This window comes from Monodon monoceros, unplaced genomic scaffold, assembly GCF_005190385.1.
Source record: "Monodon monoceros isolate NGI ecotype Baffin Bay Population unplaced genomic scaffold, NGI_Narwhal_1 Super_Scaffold_12, whole genome shotgun sequence".
NCBI classification, from domain to species: domain Eukaryota; kingdom Metazoa; phylum Chordata; class Mammalia; order Artiodactyla; family Monodontidae; genus Monodon; species Monodon monoceros.
The window spans coordinates 164,435,647-164,458,105 of NW_021703768.1; the positions used below are offsets into that span (position 1 = coordinate 164,435,647).

The following is a 22,459-nucleotide window of genomic DNA, read 5'->3' on the forward strand; positions in this document are numbered from 1 at the left end:
GCCTCGGTCTCCTCTGCCTGACAGAGGCGGTAAGATTTGTCCCCGTGTCTGTCCCATCAGAGTGAGCTTTGGGCGTTGTCTTTACAAACCAGCTTCCTCAGGAGCCCACTTCTGAAACACGACCTGTGTGTGGTGTTTTTAAGATGCAACACAGCATCTTAAAAAAATTAAAACCAAATGCACACTTGAAGTAGTTCTCTTCAGAGAGCTTCAACAGAAAGTGCTTTAGGTGTTCAGAAAGAGATAAAATCTTAAAAAAACCAAAACCAAAAACATCTATAAGGAAACAGAATAGCCCTCTTTGTCAATGCTGCACATTCACTAACTACCAAGATGTGAGGAATTAGATGGAGTGTGCTTGCTCTTGAGCAAAAAGAAAAAAAAAAGAAAAGAGAGAGAGAAAAAAAAAAGTTTGTTTTCAAAGTCCCGAAAATGCCAACAAGACAGCTAAACAGAAAGGGATGTCTGAAGAATGACCCCTGGGTACGCTGGACACAGGGCTGGGGTTGGGGGCCTGTGGAGAGAGTAGAAGCTGGATCCCGGGGGAGCCCTTCAGAATGGGTAAGACTTATGTATTCATTCATTTATTCCACACGCATTTATTGAGCACCTGCTGTGTGCTCGGCATGGTTCTGAGTGCTGGGAGCACAGCAATGACCAAGATGCACAAAACTCTGGCCCTCCCGGAGCTGACATTCAAGGGAATAATAATACAAACAAAATGAAACCAAAGGTTATGGAAGTAGTGCCCTTTCTGGGCAGTGCCCTCCGAGATTTACTTGTGTCCTTTGATGAAAAATAATAATGCTCTTCAGATACAATACATTGATTTTTTTGGGAGGCATTCTTTGGGTGGGTGGTCGCCCAAAGTTTGAAAACCCCGACCCTTTGATCTCCCAACGAAAGCAACAAGGTACATTCCTCCCTTTTAGGAGAAAGAAACAGGCTCAGAGAGGTCGCATTGGGTGGGGCAGGGGGCTGTGCGGGGTGGGTTCCGCGGAAGCCACAAGCCCCGGGCCCCACAGGTAGCAGCGGCCGGCGCCTTCGCGCAGACCCTGCGGCGCTACACGTCGCTCAACCACCTGGCGCAGGCGGCGCGTGCTGTGCTGCAGAACACCGCGCAGATCAACCAGATGCTGAGCGATCTCAATCGCGTGGACTTCGCCAACGTGCAGGTGAGCGTGGACGGGGCAGGCGAGCGCGGGGCGGCCCGGCGTTTCGGGCCCGGGGTGGCGGTTGAGCCCCGGGCACCTGCCCGCTGTGTCCCAGGAGCAGGCCTCGTGGGTATGCCGCTGCGAGGACCGCGTGGTGCAGCGGCTGGAGCAGGACTTCAAAGTGACTCTGCAGCAGCAGAACTCACTGGAGCAGTGGGCGGCGTGGCTGGACGGCGTCGTGAGCCAAGTGCTTAAGCCCTACCAGGGCAGCGCCGGCTTTCCCAAGGCCGCTAAGCTCTTCCTCCTCAAGTGGTCCTTCTACAGGTGCGCTCTGGCTGGGCGGGATGCGGGCGGGGAAGGGGCTGGGCGGGAGGACGTTCCTCCCACCAGGGCCGGACCCAGAGAAGGCTCCTTTGCTTTGGGATCAGGCCAAAATGGGACCAGTGAAGGCTCTGCCTCTTCGAGGAGGGTGGGGCTGGATGAGGGCCCCAGCCCCACCCTCTCTGGCTGGACCAGAGAAAGCCCCACCCCCTGGGGGGACTCGGGTGCCTTTTAGAAAGTCGAAGGTCCTGCTGGTGGTGGGCGGGGCTCGGGCCCTCCTCCCTCTCTGAGGGACGCCCTGCCTCTCTGACCGGGAAGCCTGTGTGCGGGGCCGGGCGGTGGTAACTGGGCTTGCTCGGGCCTGGGGTCCTTACGGCAGGGAAGAGGGGCGCGGGGCGGGTCCCGGCCTGAGGATTTCCTCTCTGTCGCCTCCCACAGCTCCATGGTGATCCGGGACCTGACTCTGCGCAGCGCCGCCAGCTTCGGCTCCTTCCATCTCATACGGCTGCTCTACGATGAGTACATGTACTACCTGATCGAGCATCGCGTGGCCCAGGCCAAGGGCGAGACCCCCATTGCCGTCATGGGCGAGGTGCGCACGACGGGTCCGCTGAGGGCACGGGAGGGGTGCCCCTAGGCAGGACCCTCATTCCTTCTCCTCTCCCCTCCTTCCAGTTCGCCAACCTGGCCACCACGCTGAACCCCCTGGACCCGGACAAAGGTAGGTAAAGCGTGCCCCTACCGAGGGCCAGAGTCCAGGGGGTGGCGTACAGCGAGGCTGGGGTGGAGGAGGCGGCGGTTGGGGAGCCATGTGGCGGCCTGGTGGCGCCGCCACCCCACACTGAGCCAGGCCTGGTCCGTGTACCCCAGACGAGGAGGAGGAAGAGGAGGAGGAAAGCGAGGACGAGCTGCCGCAGGACATCTCGCTCGCGGCCGGTGGCGAGTCACCCGCGCTGGGCCCCGAGGCTCTGGAGCCACCGGCCAAGCTGGCGCGGACAGACGCACGTGGCCTCTTCGTGCAGGCGCTGCCCTCCAGCTAAGCCCGTGGCCTCCCCCGCCGCCCCCCGCCGCCCCGCCCGCCCTACCCTGCTGCCCCTCCTCGCCAGGGTCCCTCACAGCTTCTGTGGCTTCGCTGTCACCGCTCCAGCCTCGGCCGGGGCCGGGAGGGGGCCTCCGAGACAGGGAAGGTAAGGGGGTCCCTGCCCCGGATGGAGCCGGCACAGTCACAGGGCCGGGCGGAGCCGCAGCTGCAAACTCTGACACAAAAGACGTGCCTTAAGGAACCCGCCGACGTGCCCAGGTGCCCCCTGGGGCAGCCAGCTTGGCCCTTGGCCCCAAAGGCCGCAGCATCTCCCTCCCCCAGCCCCACCCCCACCCCCCCCAGGGGGCAGGCAGGCAGGCCCCCTCCCTTGCAGAACTGTTAACTTATTCAGCTCGCTGGCTTTGCACAGCCTGTCCTAGGCCCAGCCCTGAGCCCCGGGTGGGCGCAGGTGGGCATCACCTGGGGACCCGCCACTGTCAGCAGCAGCCCCGGGATCCCTCCCCCAGCAGCCCCACCGCTTCCCACTCCTTGGTATAAGTGCAATTAAAGCTGTGGGTGTCGCATCTTCTCCAGAGCTGGGCCCTCCCCTGCCCCGCAGCCCTAGAGGGGGGCACTGCCCGGCCTGGATAGGGGGAGGGCAGAAGGGGCACCACCTCCAGCTTCCAAAGAGCAGCAGGCTGGACCGGGCGCCAAGCCCAGAGGGACCTGCTGCAGGCAGCGGGCCCGGAAGTGCCCACGCCTGCCCCAGCCAGGGCTGGGTGCTCCACTCGCTCAGATCCTGGACCCTGAGTCCTGGGCCCTCCTCGCCGCTGGTTTGTAATGGAATCTCTACGCTCCTACTCTCCCTGGAGACCGTGCTTCTCCTCCATGCGTGCGATCCCCGCCCTCCACATGACTATTGTGCGATTTGTGAGCGCCGCCTGAGCGGAGTCGGTAACTTGTTGGGCTTTTTTCCAACCATCATGGCCTTATCTGTTCCGGTTTTCTCAGTGTTTTCAACCTGTGAGATAGATGTTCATGGCAAAAAGCGAAAAAAGAGAAAAAACAAACCTGATCTATTGTATAAAAATCACTATTTTGTGTGCTCCGTGTGCTCCAGCTTTTGGGGTGGCTTGCCGACTCCCCCTCCTTACCCCTCGGGGCCTCCCTTCTCCTGGTGGTGGAAGTGTCCACGCGTGTGGTAGTCTAGTGTGCCGAGCTGTTTTCTACCTTTTTGTAGTCTTTCTTAAAACACAATAAATTCCGCTGTGATATTTGCCTACTGCTGACTTGCCGGGCCTTGGTGGGAACCTTGGGGCTGGGGGCTCCAGCTGGGCCCCGAGCACCTGAGTGGCAGGCAGGAAAGGGAACTCAGTGAGGTTCAGAAATAAAACATTTATTATGTGAAGAGGAACAACAGGGCCGGGAAGGGGAGGTGTGATGGCCACGAGGTTCACCACCTCAGGTCAGGGGAGAGGCTGGGGGGTGGACAGGGCAGGGGTATGGGATCCATCTGGCCTCCCTGGGGTGGGGGTAGGGGGGCAACGTCCACACCTGTAGCCGAGAAAAGGGGCAAACTCGTGAGGAACGAGGGCCCACGCCCAGCTTAGGGTGAAGGCGGGCGCTCAAGGCTGGTGGGGCAGGGGGCTCCCTCCCTCTGCCCCTTTCCAACTTAAATAGGCATAAATAAGAAGCGTCCAGACTCTCAGGCCACCAGGGGCTGCCCCGCCCAGCCCCCTTCCCGCAGCCTAACACTAGTGCCGGTCATCGGTCGGTCGGCAGAGGCTGCCGGGAAGGCGGCCAGCTCCCAGGCCGCGGAGGTAGTTGGAGTCAGTGTCCAGGGCGGCCGGGCCCTCACAGCACAATCCACGTGTATCGCTCACTGTCTGCCAGAACCTTCAGTGAGCACCCTGCAGGGAAGGGTGGGGACAAAGCCTTGGAACCTTGGCCTGCCCAGGCTGTAGGAGAGGCCTCTTTCCCTGACTTGATATGGGCCCAAAAGGTTCTGGAAGGCAGGCACCCTGCAAAGTTATGTCTGCCTCCTGCCTGCAGCCTTTCAATAAAATGTCTGTTGAATGACTGAATGACTGGCCGGGGGCCCCCAGGTGCCACACCTGAGCTGGCCCCCTGGCCTTGGCCTGGGCTGCCCTCCCCTCACCCAATGCCACGGTGTCCACTAGCTCAGCCAATGTGCTCCTCCATTCAGCAACACTTAGGGATTAGTGCGTGCTCTGGGCCTGGCCTGGCCCCAGGATAAGGACCTCAGTCCTGGACTGTCGTCAGGTCACGGGGCCCACCTTTGTGCAGCGCCTCGTTGGTCATCCTGTTGACATAACGGCCGCTGCTCTCAGGCACCAGCCACTTCATGACCATGTCCACGCAGCTCTTGCGGTATGAGCTCCAGACGCTGCCGCTGAGGGAGAGGGGGTGAGCAGTTCTCCTCACCCTGGCCCAACCCACCCCCAGCCCTGGCCCCCGGCCCTGCCTCACCTGGTCTGCCCTTTGACCTCAGTGAGGTCGCCCACGCTGACTGTCACAAAGATGCCCGTGTTGAGGTCCCATGCCACCTTGAGGCTGGTGTGATAGGTCTTTGGTCTACAGCGGGGAGGGATGGTGAGCAGAGGAGAAAGGGAGTGGGACCACAGGGTCCCTGAGCTTGAACCCAGGCTACCCAGAGGGGCCTTTATCTTTGAAGCAGTAATGGAGCGGCCAGTCCAAGTTTTGGTGGGCAGGGGGAGTCTTCTCACATCCCCCCTTCCCCCCACTGAGAGGTCTTGAGTGCAGGACCCCGCTGGGCAAGGGTGAGGGTGGGGTCCCTGCCCACTCACCGGAGCTGGCCCTCCTCGGTGGGGGACGGGAATGCCAGGAGCAGCAGGCCAATGTTAATGAGGACCTGGTTGGTCTCTGGGCAGACCTGGGGGCGGGGTGTGGATGGTGACACATGCTGAGAGTGCTGCCCAGAGCTGGGAGGCCCTGGGCCTGCCCTGCCCGACACCTGGGCCCACCTCCAGGATGACAATATCGTAGTCACTGAAGGAACAGAACTGGTGACCCCAAGTGGCATCATGGCGGATGACCTCGTTGATGACATACTCGAAGTCCAGTGTGAGCTGCTCCACTGTCAGGTACTGACCCTGTGGACAGTGGGCAGAGGGGGAGGGGGAGGATTGCGCCAACTGCCATCCCAGCAGGTCCCCCGGGAGCTGCCCCTTGGCCTGCCCGCTGCCAGCACCAACCTGGACGGCAGCCTGCTCCCGCATGGGCCGTAGGTTGCGGCCGCGGAGATCAGTCACCACGAAGGGCAGGGAGATCTTGTCATCCTCCAACTCTGAGAGGGCAGGATGTGGGGGTAGGGATGGCGGTAGGAGGCCTAGAGGCCCCTCCAGGCCAGCCTCCCACGCCTGGGACCCCACCAGGTGGGCTCCCCGCTCACCATCCTCTGGCTCCGTCCCCTCACCGGACCCCAACACATAATACAGCTTGGTGTAGTTGACGTATCCAGGCTCGGAGGCGGGCACCTCTGCTGCAAGGGGGCTGTCCCGGGGCGCCGCCTCCCCACCTGGGGCTAGGGGCTCAGAGGGCAGGCGGCAGCGGCTGCTAGAGGGCCCCGGGCAGGGGGGTGGCCGGACTTCCTCCGAGGTCCCACCCTTGGCCTCTTTGGCCCTGCGGAAGATGTCAGCCACAAACTCCTTGGCTTTGGCGATGGCAGGCGAGTGCTCGGGGGCCCCAGAGGGCCGGGCTGGGGCCGCTTCGGGGCAGAGGGTGGGGAGGACAGGGGGCATCTCTGGGCTCTGGGGCCCAGGGGGGCTGGGAGGGGCCGGGGGGTAGGTGGTGTGGTCGTACAGGATTTGGCAGAAGCTGCTATCACCTGGAACATAAAAATAAAGTGATGGATGTGGGAAGGGGGTCAACAGATGAGTTCAAGTCCAGAATGCTCTTCCGATCTCCCTCATTATGCTGGGGGGTTCTTAGAAATCCACCATGAGGAGACCCCTCTAGAAGATGTACATATTCTGAGATCAGTCTGAAACACCCAAAAGGGAAAAAGGACTTTTACACACACACACACACACACACACACACACACACACACACAAAATCATGTTCATTCAAACCTTACTCTTGAGCATCTGCTGTATGCCACACACTGAGGACTGAGGAGTGAACGAGACAGACAAAAATCCCTGCGCTTGGTAAGCTGACATGCCATCATCATACCAGGTAAAAGCCACTTAAGTCTGACAGTTTACTACACAGCCCTCTGTCCTTCCCAACGCGAGCCAGACCAGCACAGGCACAGACTGCCCGAATCCCAGGCCTCTATGACTCCATCTGACTGGGAGGCAGATCCCCCTCTGGGGAATGTCAGTGTGGAGAACCCAGCGCATTCACGAGCAGCAGCATGGCCAGGCCCTGGGCTCTGCCTGCCCTGCTTCATTTGGGCCCCCCTCAAGCAACCCTTGGAGAGGGGAACTGTCCTCCCAGTTCAGACTCAGGACTGAGGCTCAGAGAAACTTGTCCAAGGTCACACTGAGAGATAATACAAGTCTGCCAACGAACTCCTGTCTGCCAGAGTGGTGGCACTTCTTCTGGAGGGGAGGGGGAGTGAGTGGAAAATGTTCAAGTCAAAACTGCCCCTCTGTGTGAATACCCTCCTAGGGTGAGATGAGTGTTAAACACTGATGACAATGCCCCTCACCTGGGCTGTGTGCACACGGGCTGAATCCTGTCCCATGTGGTCCTTCCTAACGGGGCAGGGGGTGGCGGCCCCATCCAGGCCTGGCTTGTTGGGGGCTCACGGCTTGGCGAGAAGCAGGGCCTTGCCCGTGCCGGCACAGGTGGCCAGGGCAGGGGTGGGAGCCCCCTGGACAGGCCTGAGGACAAAGCACCCTGCCCCTTGCTGGTCTGTGGGCTTAGTTATATACATAGAATCCTCTTTTCATGTCCAATACCCTCCCACACCCCTAGGGACAACCATTTTAAATGTAGTTAGTGGGTATCTTTTTTTTTTTTTTTTTTGGCTGCACCGCGCAGCTTGCAGGATCTTAGTTCCCCGACCAGGGACTGAACCCAGGCCCTAAGTGAAAGCACGGAGTCCTAACCACTGGACTACCAGGGAATTCGCAGTGGGCATCTTTATTTGACTGCATTCTGGCAAAATTGGAACACGTCTTAAATTTAAATATAAGTGGTATCAGTATCAGGTGACAGATCTTCTTGTGTTTCTTCTGCACTTGAACATGTCTTTAAGGTACACTCTCCACAGATGTTCACGTTGGGGCTCTCCCTGCTGACCCAAGGGAAGTGCCCACCCTGTCCTACCTCCCCAAACCCCAGCGATGGACACCAGGCAGCCCCTGGCTCCTGCCACCAAACCTTCAGACATGTTTGGGTGCAGCGCTGCTGGGCCACAGGCACGTCTGTTGCCATAAGGCCCTGGGAGAGCGGGAGAGCCCCCAGGGCCCCACGCTGCCACCAGCCAGTGGCATTATCCAGCTTTTTAACATCTGCCACTCTGCCGGGGGACATCACCTGATTTTCACTGGCATTTCTGCGATCATCAAAGATGTAAGAAGGCCATCTGTCCACTAATCACTCCCTGAAATTTTTAATCAACGTTTCTCTTTTCGCGGAGAAGAACGCACTGCGCTGTCCAGCATGGTAGCCACTGACCGCATGTGACTACTTGAACTTAACATGACTAAAACTAAATTGAACAACTCAGTTCCTTGGTCACATGAGCCACGGTCAAGTGGCTACTGGTGGCAGCTAAATTAGATACAGCAGATCTGGAACATCCCAGCCCTGTGGAAAGTTCTAGTGGACAGTGCTGGGGTGGGGAGTGGCTGGGTTTGGATGCCACATTCCCACTTCCTGGCTGTGTGACCTTGGATGAGGGACTTCACCTCCCCAGGGCCCTGGTCTCCTCATCTGTGATGCAGGGTAGTGACAGCACCGAGCTCGCAGGGCCGCTTGGCCAAGTCATTAGGTCACAGGGCCCCGAGGCTGACAGCGCACGCGCAAAGGGCCTGTCCTCAGACCTGGGGGCCTACCTGCCGAGTGGACCGAGACGGCGCAGGCCACCAGGGAGTAGCTGGTGTTGAGCAGCACCACCTGGTCCTTCTTGAGCTGGAAGGCGGGCTGGAAAGTGGGGAAGGGGTAGACCACCTGGTACTTGGTGTGCAGCATGAAGCCATGCCGCAGGCACTGCGCGCTCGGGTCACCTGCAGCGACACAGGCCACGCAGGCTCAGCTGTGGCCCCAGGGCGGGGAAGCAGGCAGCCTGCGCCCCGGCCCCGGCCCCTCACCTGGGTGGGCGCGGCTGGCGTCCCGGCAGGCGGCACAGCGTCCTGGCGGCGGCACGGCCACGGTGCTGATGTAGATGTCCCGGTGGTTCTCATCGCTCATCATCATCGTGTTCATGAGCATGCCGTTGGCTGAGCGAGTGCTGGGGGCCAGCACAGCCTCAGAGCCTGGCCCAGGCGCCCGTCCCACCCACCCCTGACCACCCTATCCCTAAGTCTCACTTGAAGCCGAAGACAATGACCTTGGAGGCGTCACTGGGCCACTCGCACACGGTCAGGTACAGGTCACTGTAGATCTCCTCATCCTGGAAGAGCCGTACCTGCCGGACCTGAGAGGCATGTTTGGGTCGGGGGTCCGAGCGGGCCCAAGGCCCACCCGAGGCTGCACCAGCCAGCAGTACCGGGCCAGGGAGCCCCAAACAGCCCCCACCAGCACCCCTCTGCCTTCCTGAGGACAGGCTGAGGAGACTCACAAGCATTTCCCCTCACAAGTGGGGGACACAGGGAGGCCCGGCCCAGGATAGGACACGGCCAAGGAGAGCCCTGCCCCAGCAGAGGGGGCTCAGCCAGACACATCGGTTCCAAGCCCAACCCACCCTGAAACCTGTTCTCCTCTCTGAGCTTGTGTGTAAACTGGGGTTAGCGGCACTCACCTCCTGGGGTGGGGCATTTGAGGAGTCGAGGTCAGGGCTAAAGTGGGTGTGGCAGCCTGCTCGGCCCTAACAAAGCTAATGGGCCCTCCTGGCTTGAGCCCTCAAACCATATGAAATTGCTACCGTTGACCCATTTTCAACTCTAAAAATGGCCATTTCCTACACTCCGACCTGACACTCGGAGTCTCAGCCACGGCCCCACGAGTACGCGGTTCTCATTTGCGGACATGAAACCCGAGGCGCAGAGGGGTGCCGTGACCGGTGGGAGCCATGCTCTTGGAAGGGACGCCCAGCGTCAGGCCTGGCCCTACCAGCCTGAGCTTGCTGTGGACGTTGAACTCCCACCAGTACAGGTGGTAGATGTAGAAAGAGAAGTCGTCGTCCCCGCTGCTGCTGGTGTAGGAGAGAACATAACGGCCGCACTTGGAAAAGCCCAGGAAGATGTGTCTGTGTGGATGGGGGGAGGGGCAGAGTAACCAGGTCAGGGCCAGCCTGACGCCCCACCCAGCCACCCCCCTGCCTGGCCCCAGCCTCACCCTGCATAGAGAAAGTCTTCGTCCACAATGTTCTTGAGAGAGACGCAGACCCTGGGTGGCAGCTTCCGGAAGAGGCGAGGAGAGAGCTGCCCACTGATCTGAGGAAGGGGCAGCCAGGGCTCTTGAGGCACCACGTGGCGGAAACAGCCTGCAGCCCCCCAGTCCCCTCACCCAAGGCCGAGCAGCACCTTTGGGGTCCAGCCCAGCCATGCAGGCCTACTCCCTGCCAACCATAACGGTCCAGGGAGGTCCAAGCTCTGGAAGGTGCAAACGGTGTGAGCCTGACTCTCCACCAGGGACCCGAGCCATCCTCCTCCCACCTCCATAGCCTCAAGGTTCCTCTTGCCTAAGCCCCCAACCTTTGAGGACTAGGACTGGCATCACCGCCCCCAGTCACCCCTGGCCCACACTGGGCCACGGAGCTGCCTTCCTGAAGGCTGCCTCACTGCACAGTGAGCTGTGGGCAACGAGAACCGCTAAGGAGCCTGGAATGGGGGCTTGACCAACTACACTCACCTATTCCTGACCCACTAGCCCATACACGGGGCACACAGGCCCCTCGGGGGCCAGCTGAGGCAGACAGAAGGGTAAACCTGACCAGTGACCTTCGAACTCCTGCCCAATTCCCCCTTCCAACAGACTCCCTCATCCCAAAAACTTCACCAAGGACGGATTTGGGGGGCCAGGCAGGCACAAGTTGGGCACTGGGGGATCAGAGCACCTTGGACCCTGCTATCCAGTCTAATGGGGGAGATACAACCCAGCCCTCAAGGAGATCCCAGGGTGGAACAGCCCTGTCAGCGAGGCCCAGGCTGCTGGGGAGACACAATCCCTGTCCAGGGAGCTTCCAAGCTAAGGGCGGAGCCACAGCCCAACCCAGGGAGCAGTCAAGCTGAGGGTGGAGACTGTCCCTGCCCCAGGAACTCCAGTCAAAAGGAGAAGCCATAGCCCTGCGCTCACAGAGTTTCCAGCCTAATGGACAAGGCACACTACTCCCAATCCATGGAGACACAGACCTGCCCCAGTTGCTGCTGACCTGACAGCAGACTGTCCGCCCTCCCAGAGCTCCCAAACTGATGGGGGAAAGATCCCAGCACACTGAGAGTTTACAGTATCATGGGGAGACAGAGCCCTGCTCAGGTAGCTGAAGATCAGGCCTTCTCCAGGGAGCTCCCTCCCATTCAATGCGGGAGGCAGACGCAGCTACAGGAACTCGCAGCTCCCCTGTGGTCAGAGCTGGACAGAGAGAGGAACCCCAGGCGGAGGAATCCCAAAGCCGGTAGCAAGGGCTCTGCCAAGGGGGCGGTAAAGCTCCATAACGGAAGGGCCGTGGGAGCAGGGTTTTGAAAAATGAGTCTGACCCTGGATCGCCCCCTTCCTCCTTACTCCCCCAGCGGCCTCTAAGGCCCCCTCCATCCAAGCCCCCTTCACGGGGCCCCGCCCCCAGCCCCTCCATCCAAGCCCCATCCCCGGGACCCCGCCCCCAACCCCCTTCATCCAAGCTCCCGCAGCAGCCCCCCCAATCCAAGCCGTCTCCCCGGGGCCCCGCCCAACCCCTTTCCTCCGAGCCCCCCTCCCCCCGGGGCTCCGCCCCCAACCCCTCACCCCGCGAACGCCCTCCCTCCCTCCGCCTCCCTCGTCCCTCCTCCCCACCCTTCGACGCGCTCCTCCCAGACTCCAGGCCTCACCTTGACCCGCTCCAGCTGCTTGAGGACGTGCTCCCGCCGCCGCCCCGTTGCCCGCTTCCCCCCGGCGCCCCCGGGGCCGCCGCCGCCGCTCCCGGCCCCGCTGTTCCGCTCCGATTTCGAGCTGGGCGCCATTTTCACCCCCTCCCTCCACTTCCGGAGCAACCGGCCTCTTAGCCCCACCCCCTCCGCCTCTTCATTGGCCCTTTCTCAGCACTGCCGCCCGCGGGTTGGGTGAAAGCCCTCACTCAGGGCCTTTGCCCGCTACGCCTGTCCATCACAGCCACCTCGGCCCTTGATTGGTAGAGACGGTACAGTCCCCGCGGCCTGTCGCCGTATTCCCGCCTTCCCGCAAGGACGCCCCCGTCAGAGGCCCCATTTGCGCCCCTCGCCGAGATGACTTTGACTCAATAGGCAGAGGCGCCCATCAGTCCCCACGGCGTCACGCCCCCTTGTGGCTGGTGGGTTTCCATGGAGACCCAGGTGGTCCAGGCCTGTGGGCGGGGCGATGGGAGCCTGTGGTCCAGAAGGGCCCGAATTCCCAGCCCAGGGATCTCCGCGCCCCGTCCGGGTGCGCGGAGGCCTGGCGAGCATCCTGGGGCCACCGGGCCGGGCCGAAGGAAGGGATTTGCAAAATAAAAGGAAGAAATTCGATTAAAACATCTTTCAGATGGTCTGGGGGGCGGCCAGACTGGATGATGATGATGGTAATAATGACAACATTAATCACTTGTATATCACTTTACACTTGCCAGAAACAGTTCTGAGCTTACGGTTCTATGTAGTAGGTCGCTGTTATGCCCCTTTTATAGATGATAGTAATAACAATTGTTTAATGTCTGTTATGAGTATCATCTTCCTGTGCTTTTAGCTCATTTAACTTTCAAAACCGTTTTGGAGATGGGTCCTTTTATTATCTTCATTTTACACACGATGAAACTGAGCCTTACAGTGTAGCGCTCCTGAATGGTACATGTATACCCCAGATGCAAACTGTTACTATAATTAGAGAAGAATTAAATGGATCTGGCTCTCATATTCTTCCAAGCCTCTCACATTCATTTATTCAACAAATACTTATTGAGCACCTACTATGTTCTAAGCGCTGGGGATATAGCAGTAAAAAAGACAGGTAATAAACAAGGAAATTAATTTATGTTATCTAATTCCAGCTAGGATTAGAGAGGAAGGAAGAAGGCTGCTTAAACAGGGCAGTTAGTGAGGGACCCTGTGAAGGTGAGGAGGAGGAATATTCCAGCAAAAACAAAGGTTTCAGGGTGGCAAGATTGAGAGACCATAAAAAGACCAGTTGGGCCAGAGCAGGAATGAGCAAGGAAGAAAGTAAGAAAGGAAAACAGACAAGGACCAGGAAGCAGGTAAGGAGTGTATGAGGCTTGTAGGTAAGAAAGACACCTGAATTTCACTCTTAAGGAAGAGGGAAGGCATAAAAGGAAGTCTCTGGAAGGTTTTTAATAGAAGATGATGGAATCTGAGATGAACTTTAAAAGATCATTGTGATCCAAAGAATTAAATACCCATGAGTCCATACTGGTATAAATAAATGATTGAATAAATAATTGGGGGGGGAAGGGACCAATCTTCCTTATAGAAGATGAGGGAATAATAATAAAAGTAGGGGACTTCCCTGGTGGTCCAGTGGTTAAGAATCTGCCTTCCAATGCAGTGGACGCAGGTTCGACCCCTCTTGGGGGAACTAAGATCCCACATGCCATGGGGCAACTAAGCCTGCCCGCTCTAGAGCCCATGCACCACAACTAGAGAGCCCTGGCACTCTGCAACTACTGAGCCCTCGCGCTCTGCAACTATTGAACCTGCATGCTCTAGAGACTGTGCACCACAACTAGAGAGAAGCCTGCGCGCCACAACGAAGAGCCTGCGCGCCACAACGAACCCGCGTCCCCTGCATCGGCAGACTGACTCTCAACCACTGACTCTCAACCACTGTGCCACCAGGGAAGCCCTAAAGTTTTAATATATTTTTTTAAAAGCACATGGCATTTGAGTTATTGTTACGGCCACCTTTGGAAATTACAATCTGCCATAGTCATCTTATCAAATGTTGATAAATGTGAATTATCAAATATTGAATATACAAAATAATAATTTTAAATACATGTATATGCCTTGTATAAGAATAAAAATTTTACCAATATCCTTGAAGATTCCATTATCTTTATTCCTCCTCAAGGTAACAATATTCTGGAATTTTGTTCTATCATTCTCATATGTTTATATCCCTAAATAATATATTATTTGTTTTGCCTGTTTTGTACTTTTATATAAGTGGATTCATAATGGTGGGGGTCTCCTATGACTTGCTCTTTTCACTCGACAATATGCTCTTATGATTCATCCATATTGTGAGTAGTTGGGGATGCATTTATTTTCACTACCATATAGTGAATGCCCCATGATTTATTTATTCATAGTCCTGCTGGTGGAAAGTGCAGCTATTTCCAGTTTGAGGGCTATCATGATCAGTGCTTCTATGAGCCTTTTTGTACATAGGGTTCCCAGGGAACCTGTGCAAGCGTTTATCTGAGGCTCATACATTGGAGTGGAGTTGCTGGTATGTGTCAAATTGTTTCTCCAAAGTGGTTGTGCCAATCTACACCTGTAGCAACAATGTATGAGCATTCCAGTTGCTCTACATCTGCAGCAACACTTGACATAGTGAGACTTCTTCAGACGTGTCCTTTACCAGGTCAGAAACACAGCACTGATGTGTCATTCATCCCTGCTGGGAGTATCCCAATCAAGAAAGGTATCCGTATTCTAGTTATAAAAAGGTGTAACCTCCCTTAGGAAGCCTCCTCCCCCAAGCTTGGTGGCCTCTCTGTGTTTCCTTCTCCCATAATGGCATTGTTACTGTTTCCATGGACTTGTGGTTGACACACGTTTAAGATATGTAGATTCTACTGTATGTGTAGAACCCACAGAAAAACATGGTAGCTTCTGAGGAGGGGTCCACCTGCTGGGATGGTGGCAAGCATGGGATCAGAAGAAGGATACAAGATGCCCTCATGAAGCCACTATTAATTACTGTGGCCAAACCTGTATGCAAACTAATACAATATGTACATAACATTTCTTTTTAATAAATATACACAATTTGTATACATATTGTATATAGTATATACACATTTCATATACATTTTGTATTCCAGTGTACTTAAGTTTTTTATATATACATATATAAATACATTCGTTTCATTGTATTTAAGTTGTTTTTCTTTAACTTTTTGGCCACACCACGCAGTATGTGGGATCTTAGTTCCCCAACCAGGGATCAAACCCGTACCCCCTGCACTGGAAGTGCAGAGTCTTAACCACCGGACTGTCAGGGAGGTCTGTACTTAAATTGTATGTGTATGTGTATACATATATGTTACACACATATTTGTAACAAGTACAATTTATTAAAGAAACCACCACTTAAGCTTGCCTATTTGTAGTAAAAAAATTTTTTTATCACATTTAAAAATTGTGGTAAAATGTATATAACATAAAATTTACCATCTTACGGCTTCCCTGGTGGCGCAGTGGTTGAGAGTCCGCCTGCCGATGCATGGGACACGGGTTCGTGCCCCGGTCCGCGAAGATCCCACATGCCGCGGAGCGGCTGGGCCCGTGAGCCGTGGCCGCTGAGCCTGCGCGTCTGGAGCCTGTTGCTCCGCAAGGGGAGAGGCCACAACAGTGAGAGGCCCGCGTACCACACACAAAAAAATTTACCATCTTAGCCATTTTTAGGTGTACAATTCAGTGGCATTAAGTAAATTCATATCATTGTGCAACCATCACTACCTCCATCTCGAGAACTTTTTCATCACTCCAAACAGTACCTCTGTCCTTACTAAACATCTCTTCCCATTCCCCCTTCCCCAGCCCCTGGCCACCACTGTTCTACTTTGTCTCTATGAATTTGAAACTCTAAGGACCTCAAATGAGTGGAATCATAAAGTATTTGTTCTTTTGTGACTGGCTTATTTCACTTAACATAATGTCCTCTAGTTCATCCATGTTGTAGCATGTGTCAGAATTTCCTTCCTTTTTAGGGCTGAATAATATTTCATTGTGTGAATATATCACATTTTGTTTATCCATTCAGCCACCAATCGACACTTGACTATTGTGAATAGTGGTGTTATGAACATGGTGCGCAAATATCTGTTCGATTCCCTGTTTTGGTTTTTTTGGGTGTATACCCAAAAGTGGAATTGCTGGAACATAATTTTATGTTTAATTTTTTGAGGAACTGCCATACTGTTTTCCACAGCAGCTGTACCATTTTACATTCCTCCCAGTGCTCAAGTGTTGCAATTTCTCTACAACCTCGTCAACACTTGCTATCTTCTGGTTTGTTTGTTTGGTACAAACCAACTTAATGGGTGGAATCATTTGATTTTTAATAAGTATTATATTCACACGATTGAAAATTCAGCAGGAGGAAGACATAGAATGGGCGGTAAGCACATAAAAAGTTACTCAACATTATTAGTCATTAAGGGAAAGCAAATAAAGTCACAATGATGTACCACTACACATTCACTAAAATGGCTAAAATTAAACAGACGGACTACACTAAGTGTTGGCAAGGATGTGGAGGAACTAGGACTCTCTTAGACTGCTGGCGGGAGTGGAAAATGACACAACCACTTTGGAAGACAGTTTGGCAGTTTCTTAAAAAGTTAAATGTACACTTACCATACAATCCAGCCATTTCACTCCTACATATTTACCGAAGTTTCTAAAAGACATATGTTTGGGACTTCCCTGGTAGTCCAGTGGCTAAGACTCTGTGCTCCCAATGCAGGGGGCCCAGGTTCCATCCCTGGTCAGGGAACTAGATCCCACATGCTGCAACTAAAGATCCTGCATGCTGCAACAAAGATCCTGCGTGCTGCACCTAAGACCTGGCACAGCCAAATAAATAAATATTTTTTAAAAGACATATGTTTATTCAAAGATTCATATATGACTGTCCACAGCAGCCTTATTTGTATCATCCAAAAATGGGAAACAAGCCAAAAGTCCATCAACATGTGATTAAAAAAAGTTGGTCTATCCATTCACTGGAGACTATCAAGTAATAGAAAAGAACGAACTATGGTACACATAAAACTATGTTTTATGTCAATTATATCTTAACTTAAAAAATAAAGATAATTTTTTAAAAACCACTATGGTTACATTTGACAACATGGATAAACCTTGCTACCAAATGGAAGAAGTCAGACAACAAAAAGTACACACTCTATGATTCCATTTATATTAATTTCTAGAAAATGCAACCTAATCTATGGTGACAGCAGACCAGTGGTTGCCTGGGGTGGGGAGTAAAGGGAGGGAGGGAGAGAAGGCTGACAAAGGGGCATGAAGATACTTTTGGGGGTGATGGAAATGTTCACTAAACCATGGTGATGGTTTCATCACAGGTGCATCCATGTTGAGTTTTGAAATGATGAGTTTTTTTTTAATTGAAGTATATTTGATTTACAATGTTGTGTTAACTGCTGTACAGCAAAGTGATTCCGTTATAAATATATATTCTTTTTTTAAATATTCTTTTTTATTATAGTTTATCACAGGATATTGAATATAGTTCTCTGTGCTCTACAGGAGGACCTTGTTGCTTATCCATTCTATATAAAAGCTTCCATCTGCTAACCCCAGCCTCCATTCCATCCCTCCTCCAACCCCCTCCCCCTTGGCAACCACCAGTCTGTTCTCTATGTCTGTGAGTCTGTTTGTGTTTCATAGATAGGTTCATTTGTGTCATATTTTAGATTCCACATACAAGTGATATCATATGGTATTTGTCTTTCTCTTTCCGACTTACTTCACTCAGTATGACAGTCTCCAGTGGCAGAAATGAGTTTTGACTCATCTATGCTTTAAATATTTTCATTTTTATTGTATGTCATCTATATCTCAATCAAATTTTTTATTCAACAGATATACAAGGATATTTGGTGGCAAGCCCCCTCTCCTCTCAGCACTAGCCACCCAGTTCTCCCCTCAGAGACAGCCAACTTATGAAAATGTTTAGTTTATGAAAGTGATCGCTATTGTTAGCCTGGCTCTGCAACTTTTTTTTCTCTTCACAAGATTAGCTCGACTCACACTAATCCATATAGTGGTTTGAATGGTGATCCACAAAAAGATGTGCTGACGTCCTAACCCCCAGAACATGTGAGTATGACCTTATTGGGAAAAAAAGATATATTTAAATGAAGGATTGTGAGATTATCCTGGATTAACCGGGTGTGCCCTAAATCCAATGACCGGCGTCCTTAAAAGAGACAGAAGAGGAGAAACACAGACACACACACAGAGAGAAGAAAAGGCCACGTGGAAACTGAGGCAGAGATTTGCGTGATGCAGCTACAAACTCAGGACCAGCAAGGATTGCCAGCAACCACTAGAAACTGGAAGAGAGACAAAGTAGTCTCCGAACGGAACCAACCCTGCCAACATCTCGACTTTGGACTTCTAGCCTCCACAAGTCCAAATAAATAATTTGGACTTCTGAAACGAATCTGTTGATGTTGTTTAAAGCCATCCAGTTTGTGGTCATTGGTTACAATGGCCGCAGGAAATGAATACAATATGTGTAGAGTCCCTTGTGCGTCCTAGATCTTGCTGTCTATTATTTTAATAGGACACTTTTTTTTTTTGTCTGTTTATCTATTCCCCTCTTACGGGATTTTTTTCACTCGCTCACACAACACATGTTCATGGATCACCTGGCACTCAAGACGCACTGTTCTAGGTTTGGGGAGACATTGGTGCCCACCTCCATACAGCTAATATTCAGGTGGGGGAGACGGCCAGTGGGCAGAAATATAAATTAGGATGTGAGAAATGCCAGGAAGAAAAATAAGGCAGGGAAGAGGAAACACAGAGTCCAAAAAGTTGCTTCTGATCAGGGGATTTGGTGAGGGGGGGGCGGTTCTCTGCGGAAATGAAGTTGCCAGCCTTGTGAGATGCAGAGCAAGAGAGAATTCTTATTCCAGTTAACGCGCCTGCAGGGAACGTCCTTGTGCCTACGTGTTGGGGCTGTGTAAGAAGAGATGGCTGGTCCTTGGGTGTCGCAGAGAGGGTAATATTCCTAATATTCCACTTGCTTCTCTTCGCCAGCCCGGTGCCCCGCCCAGCCCCCGTCGATTTCTCCCTTCCTTGCGGTCACGCAGGACCACGTGACTAATCCTTGCCAATGAGACGCGAGCAGGAGGGTAGAGGGGCCCTTCAGAGTGGAAGCCCTGAAAAAGTGTTGGGGAGTCTCTCTCTTCAACTGCGCCAGCCACGCAGAGGCTGCTGTTCAAGCCAGTGCGGTCTCTCTTGGACTGGATCGCAGAGTGACTGTGGCTCCGAGGCCCCTGCTGCTGATCTATTGAGATCGCGGTGTGGGGATGACCGACTCTGATGTTAGTCACTAACTGTTGGGGTTGTTTGCTGTGTGGAATGATCTTGCCTGCCCAATATACACGTATATACATTTGACCGTTGAACAGTGTGAGGGTTTGGACGCTGACCCTCTGCATAGTCAAGAATCCGTGTATAAGTTTACAGTTGGCCCTTCAAATCCAAGGTTCCAGATCTACAGATTCAGCCCACCATGGTGTGGTACTGTAGCACAAATTTAGTGAAAAAAAATCCATGTATAAGTGGACGCATGCAGTTCAAGGAAATATATATATATATATATATATATATATATACACACACACACACATATAAAATGTGCGTGCGTATATATATAAAATATGTGTATATATAGTATATATGGATATATATAATACAGTTGCTATATATATCCTTTTACATATATAGGTATGTGTATCCCTTTATGTATTTATATAAAATCTATATAAATAAAAGGAGATTTATCATGAGGAATTGACTTAAGTGATTATGGAGGATGAGAAGCCCCACAAGCTGCTGTCTGGAAGCTGGGGACCCGGGAAGGCCGGTGGCATAATTCCAGTCTGAGAACCAGGGGAGCCGATGGCGTACATCCCAGTCCTGGGGCAAGAGAAGACTGATGTCCCAGCTCAAGCAGGCAGGCAGGACAAGAGAAAAGGGGTGAGTTCCTCCTTCCTCCGTCTTTCATTCTGTTCAGAGTTGCTGTAGATTGGATGATGCCCAGGCACAATGGGGAGGGTCACTGAGTTTACTGAGTCCACTGATACCCATGCTAAGCTCCTCTGGAAACACCCTCACAGATGTGCCCAGAAAGAGTGTTTCATCTGGGGGGTCCCATGACCCAATGAAATGTTATCATATGATTTTATATTTGACACATTTAACCATCACCAACGAGTATGTGGCAGGCACATCTTTAGTTTTACCAGATACTTTCAGGTTCCTTTCTGACCCTCCTTCTCCATGGCCATCGCTGGCTTCTCTTCTGCCCACCCCTCAAGCATAAGCATCCCTTGGGGGTCTCCCTTGGACTCCCTTCTTTTTTCCTTCTAGACTTTCTCCTTGGTGAATATAATCCACGCTGTGTCTCTACAGTGAGGTGAGAGGAGGGGAGGGAATTCCCTGGTGGGCCAGTGGTTAGGACTCTGCGCTTCCACTGGCAGGTAGTGTGGGTTCAATCCCTAGTCAGGCACAGCCAAAAAAAAAAAGAGAGAAAAAAGAAAAGAAAAGAAAAGGGTGGTGGAGGAGAGAAGAAATAAAAGAGAGGGAAATGGTGGCTTAAACAAGAGAGATACCTCTTTTTCACGCCTGGTCAAAATGACTGGCGCTGGTTGTTTGGAAAAGCCTGAAATTCCAGGGGCTGCTTTGATATCTTTGAGTCTCGTAGGGCCTCCAAGGTCTAACTGTGTTTCCCTGCTTTTGTCAGATATGCATCCCCACCCCCAACCACCTGACTTGTTTCTCTATCAGCCAGACTAGCCACACCCCACGTGGTCCTCGACCTAATGGGTTTCACCTCTCTGCCAGACTGAGAAATTATTCAAACAAGACAATCACATCCTCTGATGGGAACCAGAGGTCACCCCTCCCTTTTGTCACTACCAAGCCCATCTCCCACAGCCCCTGCTTCTTGGTTCAGCTGCTGAGTGTACGCCCAACCAGGTGGCTCAGTGCCCTCCTCCAATTCTGGCCTGTGAATGTGACTAACTAATCGTCAGATGACGTCATCTATCCATATTAGGTGTCATGTGTTTGGCCATCTTGTACTGTTTAGGGCATGTGAGTCCTCTTTCACCAACAGGGTCAACAGGAGGTGAGCAAAACACTGGTCAGTCCATGGGTAGCACAGCCTTCCATGGTATGTGAGACCCAGGTTCCTGCTATCTTGTTGCTCCACCATTCAAGGCCTCTAGTCCCAAGGCAATGTCATGGCCCAAAATGGCTGATGGAGTTCCAGCCATCACATCTACATTCCATCAGTAGGAAACAGAAAAGCACCCCCCTTTCCTCAAAGTTGTACATACCACTTCTGCTTACATACGGCCACATCCACCTGCAAGGGAGCCTAGGAAATGTAGTTCTTTATTCTAGGCAGCCATATGCCTGTCTAAATATCAGTAATTTTATGGACTGGGTCCAGATCCTGAGGGGCTTATCAGCCAGATGAAGGCTGACTGAGGAATTTGGCCTTAGCCTGTGTCTCAAGGCTGGATGCCATCACAGGATGAGGAGGGGCAGGCCCAAGGTGTGCCTTGGGATCATTAATTGCTACTGAGTTAAGACCCCTCCTTTCCTCTTCTAATTGGGAAAAAACTACATTTTCCATCAGCTTCTTGCTCCCTCCTACATCAACCCTGCCTCTTCTTCCCACCAACCAAAATAAGACCAGATTGCTGCACTAGCTGCCCACAGTGTTACTGCAACCCGCTGACTCCACAGTCATCCCTACTCTGAGATCAGAGCCTCAGGGAAACCAAGAGACACCAACAGCCCTTCCCCATGCAAACTTCCCCACACATACAGACACAATTCTACATGCATTTCATAAGGTGTACTAAAGGCTGATTCTGCCAGGCTCTACATTGGTGGACCATACTCCTTTGCTGTCCCTGCAGAACTCCCTCCTGGGCAGGGCAGGGCAGTGGAGGACTGAGCTGGGCTGGGCAGAGCTGGGATAGGCTGGACTGGGCTGGGCACTGCAGAGTGTAGAGAAGGGAATTTGTTGCAGGAAGATAAGGCCAGTGGGTCATTTACAAGAGTGGTGATTATGTTCCTAGCCAATCAGCACATTCCATCTCTCTGTGGCCACGGGGACTGATTCCAGATGGACATGTGACCAAAGCTAGGCCAATGACATATAACCTTGGGGCTTTCAGCAGGACTAAAGCTGGAGATATCTTGGCACTGCCAGTAGAGCTGAGAGGTAGAGAGAGACTCCATCCTTAAGGTGTCATTTGAGTCCCTGGATCCAGCTATGCCTGAAGGACAGCCCCTCAACATTTCCATTCATGAGTTAATAATTACCCTTGTTTGTATTAGTTAGTTTGGCTTGGATTCTCTATCCTTTGCAACTTTAAGAGGCCTGCCAGAAACACACAGCTTGGTTCTCATTGCCACTTCCCTGGGGTTAGGGTCAGTGCGGTAGTTCAGTAAATCTGTGGGGCTGGCCGCATTACGCTGCTAGGGAGACTAAGGGCCTTCTACATAATGTCCAAGCTAGTGGTGGTCAGTCCCACAGGGAGAGCCTGGAGTGGGGCCCATTGTTCTCTTCTGGTCGAAGCTAAGACATGTCTTCTGTCCTAGCCCTGAGGGACCCCTCTCCTGAGGCCACACAGTCC

General features: G+C 53.1%; 2 protein-coding genes across 4 annotated transcripts in view; one reads left to right on the forward strand and one right to left on the reverse strand.

The window, feature by feature from the left end:
- The window catches only part of RFX1 (regulatory factor X1), a 31,797-nt gene extending 28,027 nt beyond the window's left edge, over nucleotides 1–3,770 (forward strand). For 2 of the 3 annotated variants that reach the window (XM_029216482.1, XM_029216484.1), the window contains exons 16-20: nucleotides 1,026–1,175; nucleotides 1,270–1,478; nucleotides 1,914–2,067; nucleotides 2,151–2,196; nucleotides 2,346–3,683. In XM_029216482.1, the coding sequence (XP_029072315.1) occupies nucleotides 1,026–1,175; nucleotides 1,270–1,478; nucleotides 1,914–2,067; nucleotides 2,151–2,196; nucleotides 2,346–2,515 (729 nt within the window). In that variant the 3' untranslated portion in view covers nucleotides 2,516–3,683. Of the gene's footprint in view, nucleotides 1–1,025; nucleotides 1,176–1,269; nucleotides 1,479–1,913; nucleotides 2,068–2,150; nucleotides 2,197–2,345 lie in introns of all 3 variants that reach the window. The other variant, XM_029216481.1, reaches the window with a different exon arrangement.
- Nucleotides 3,771–3,871: 101 nt separating this feature from the next.
- DCAF15 (DDB1 and CUL4 associated factor 15) lies at nucleotides 3,872–11,843 on the reverse strand. Its single transcript, XM_029216485.1, has 13 exons — nucleotides 11,679–11,843; nucleotides 9,991–10,088; nucleotides 9,766–9,901; nucleotides 9,024–9,130; nucleotides 8,805–8,944; nucleotides 8,550–8,720; nucleotides 5,930–6,364; nucleotides 5,733–5,824; nucleotides 5,502–5,630; nucleotides 5,325–5,410; nucleotides 4,987–5,091; nucleotides 4,794–4,909; nucleotides 3,872–4,406 (listed from the first exon to the last, which is right to left on the reverse strand). The coding sequence occupies exons 1-13, from the start codon at nucleotides 11,808–11,810 to the stop codon at nucleotides 4,351–4,353; spliced, it is 1,803 nt and encodes a 600-aa protein (XP_029072318.1). The 5' UTR covers nucleotides 11,811–11,843; the 3' UTR covers nucleotides 3,872–4,350.
- Between the last annotated feature and the right edge of the window lie 10,616 nt (nucleotides 11,844–22,459).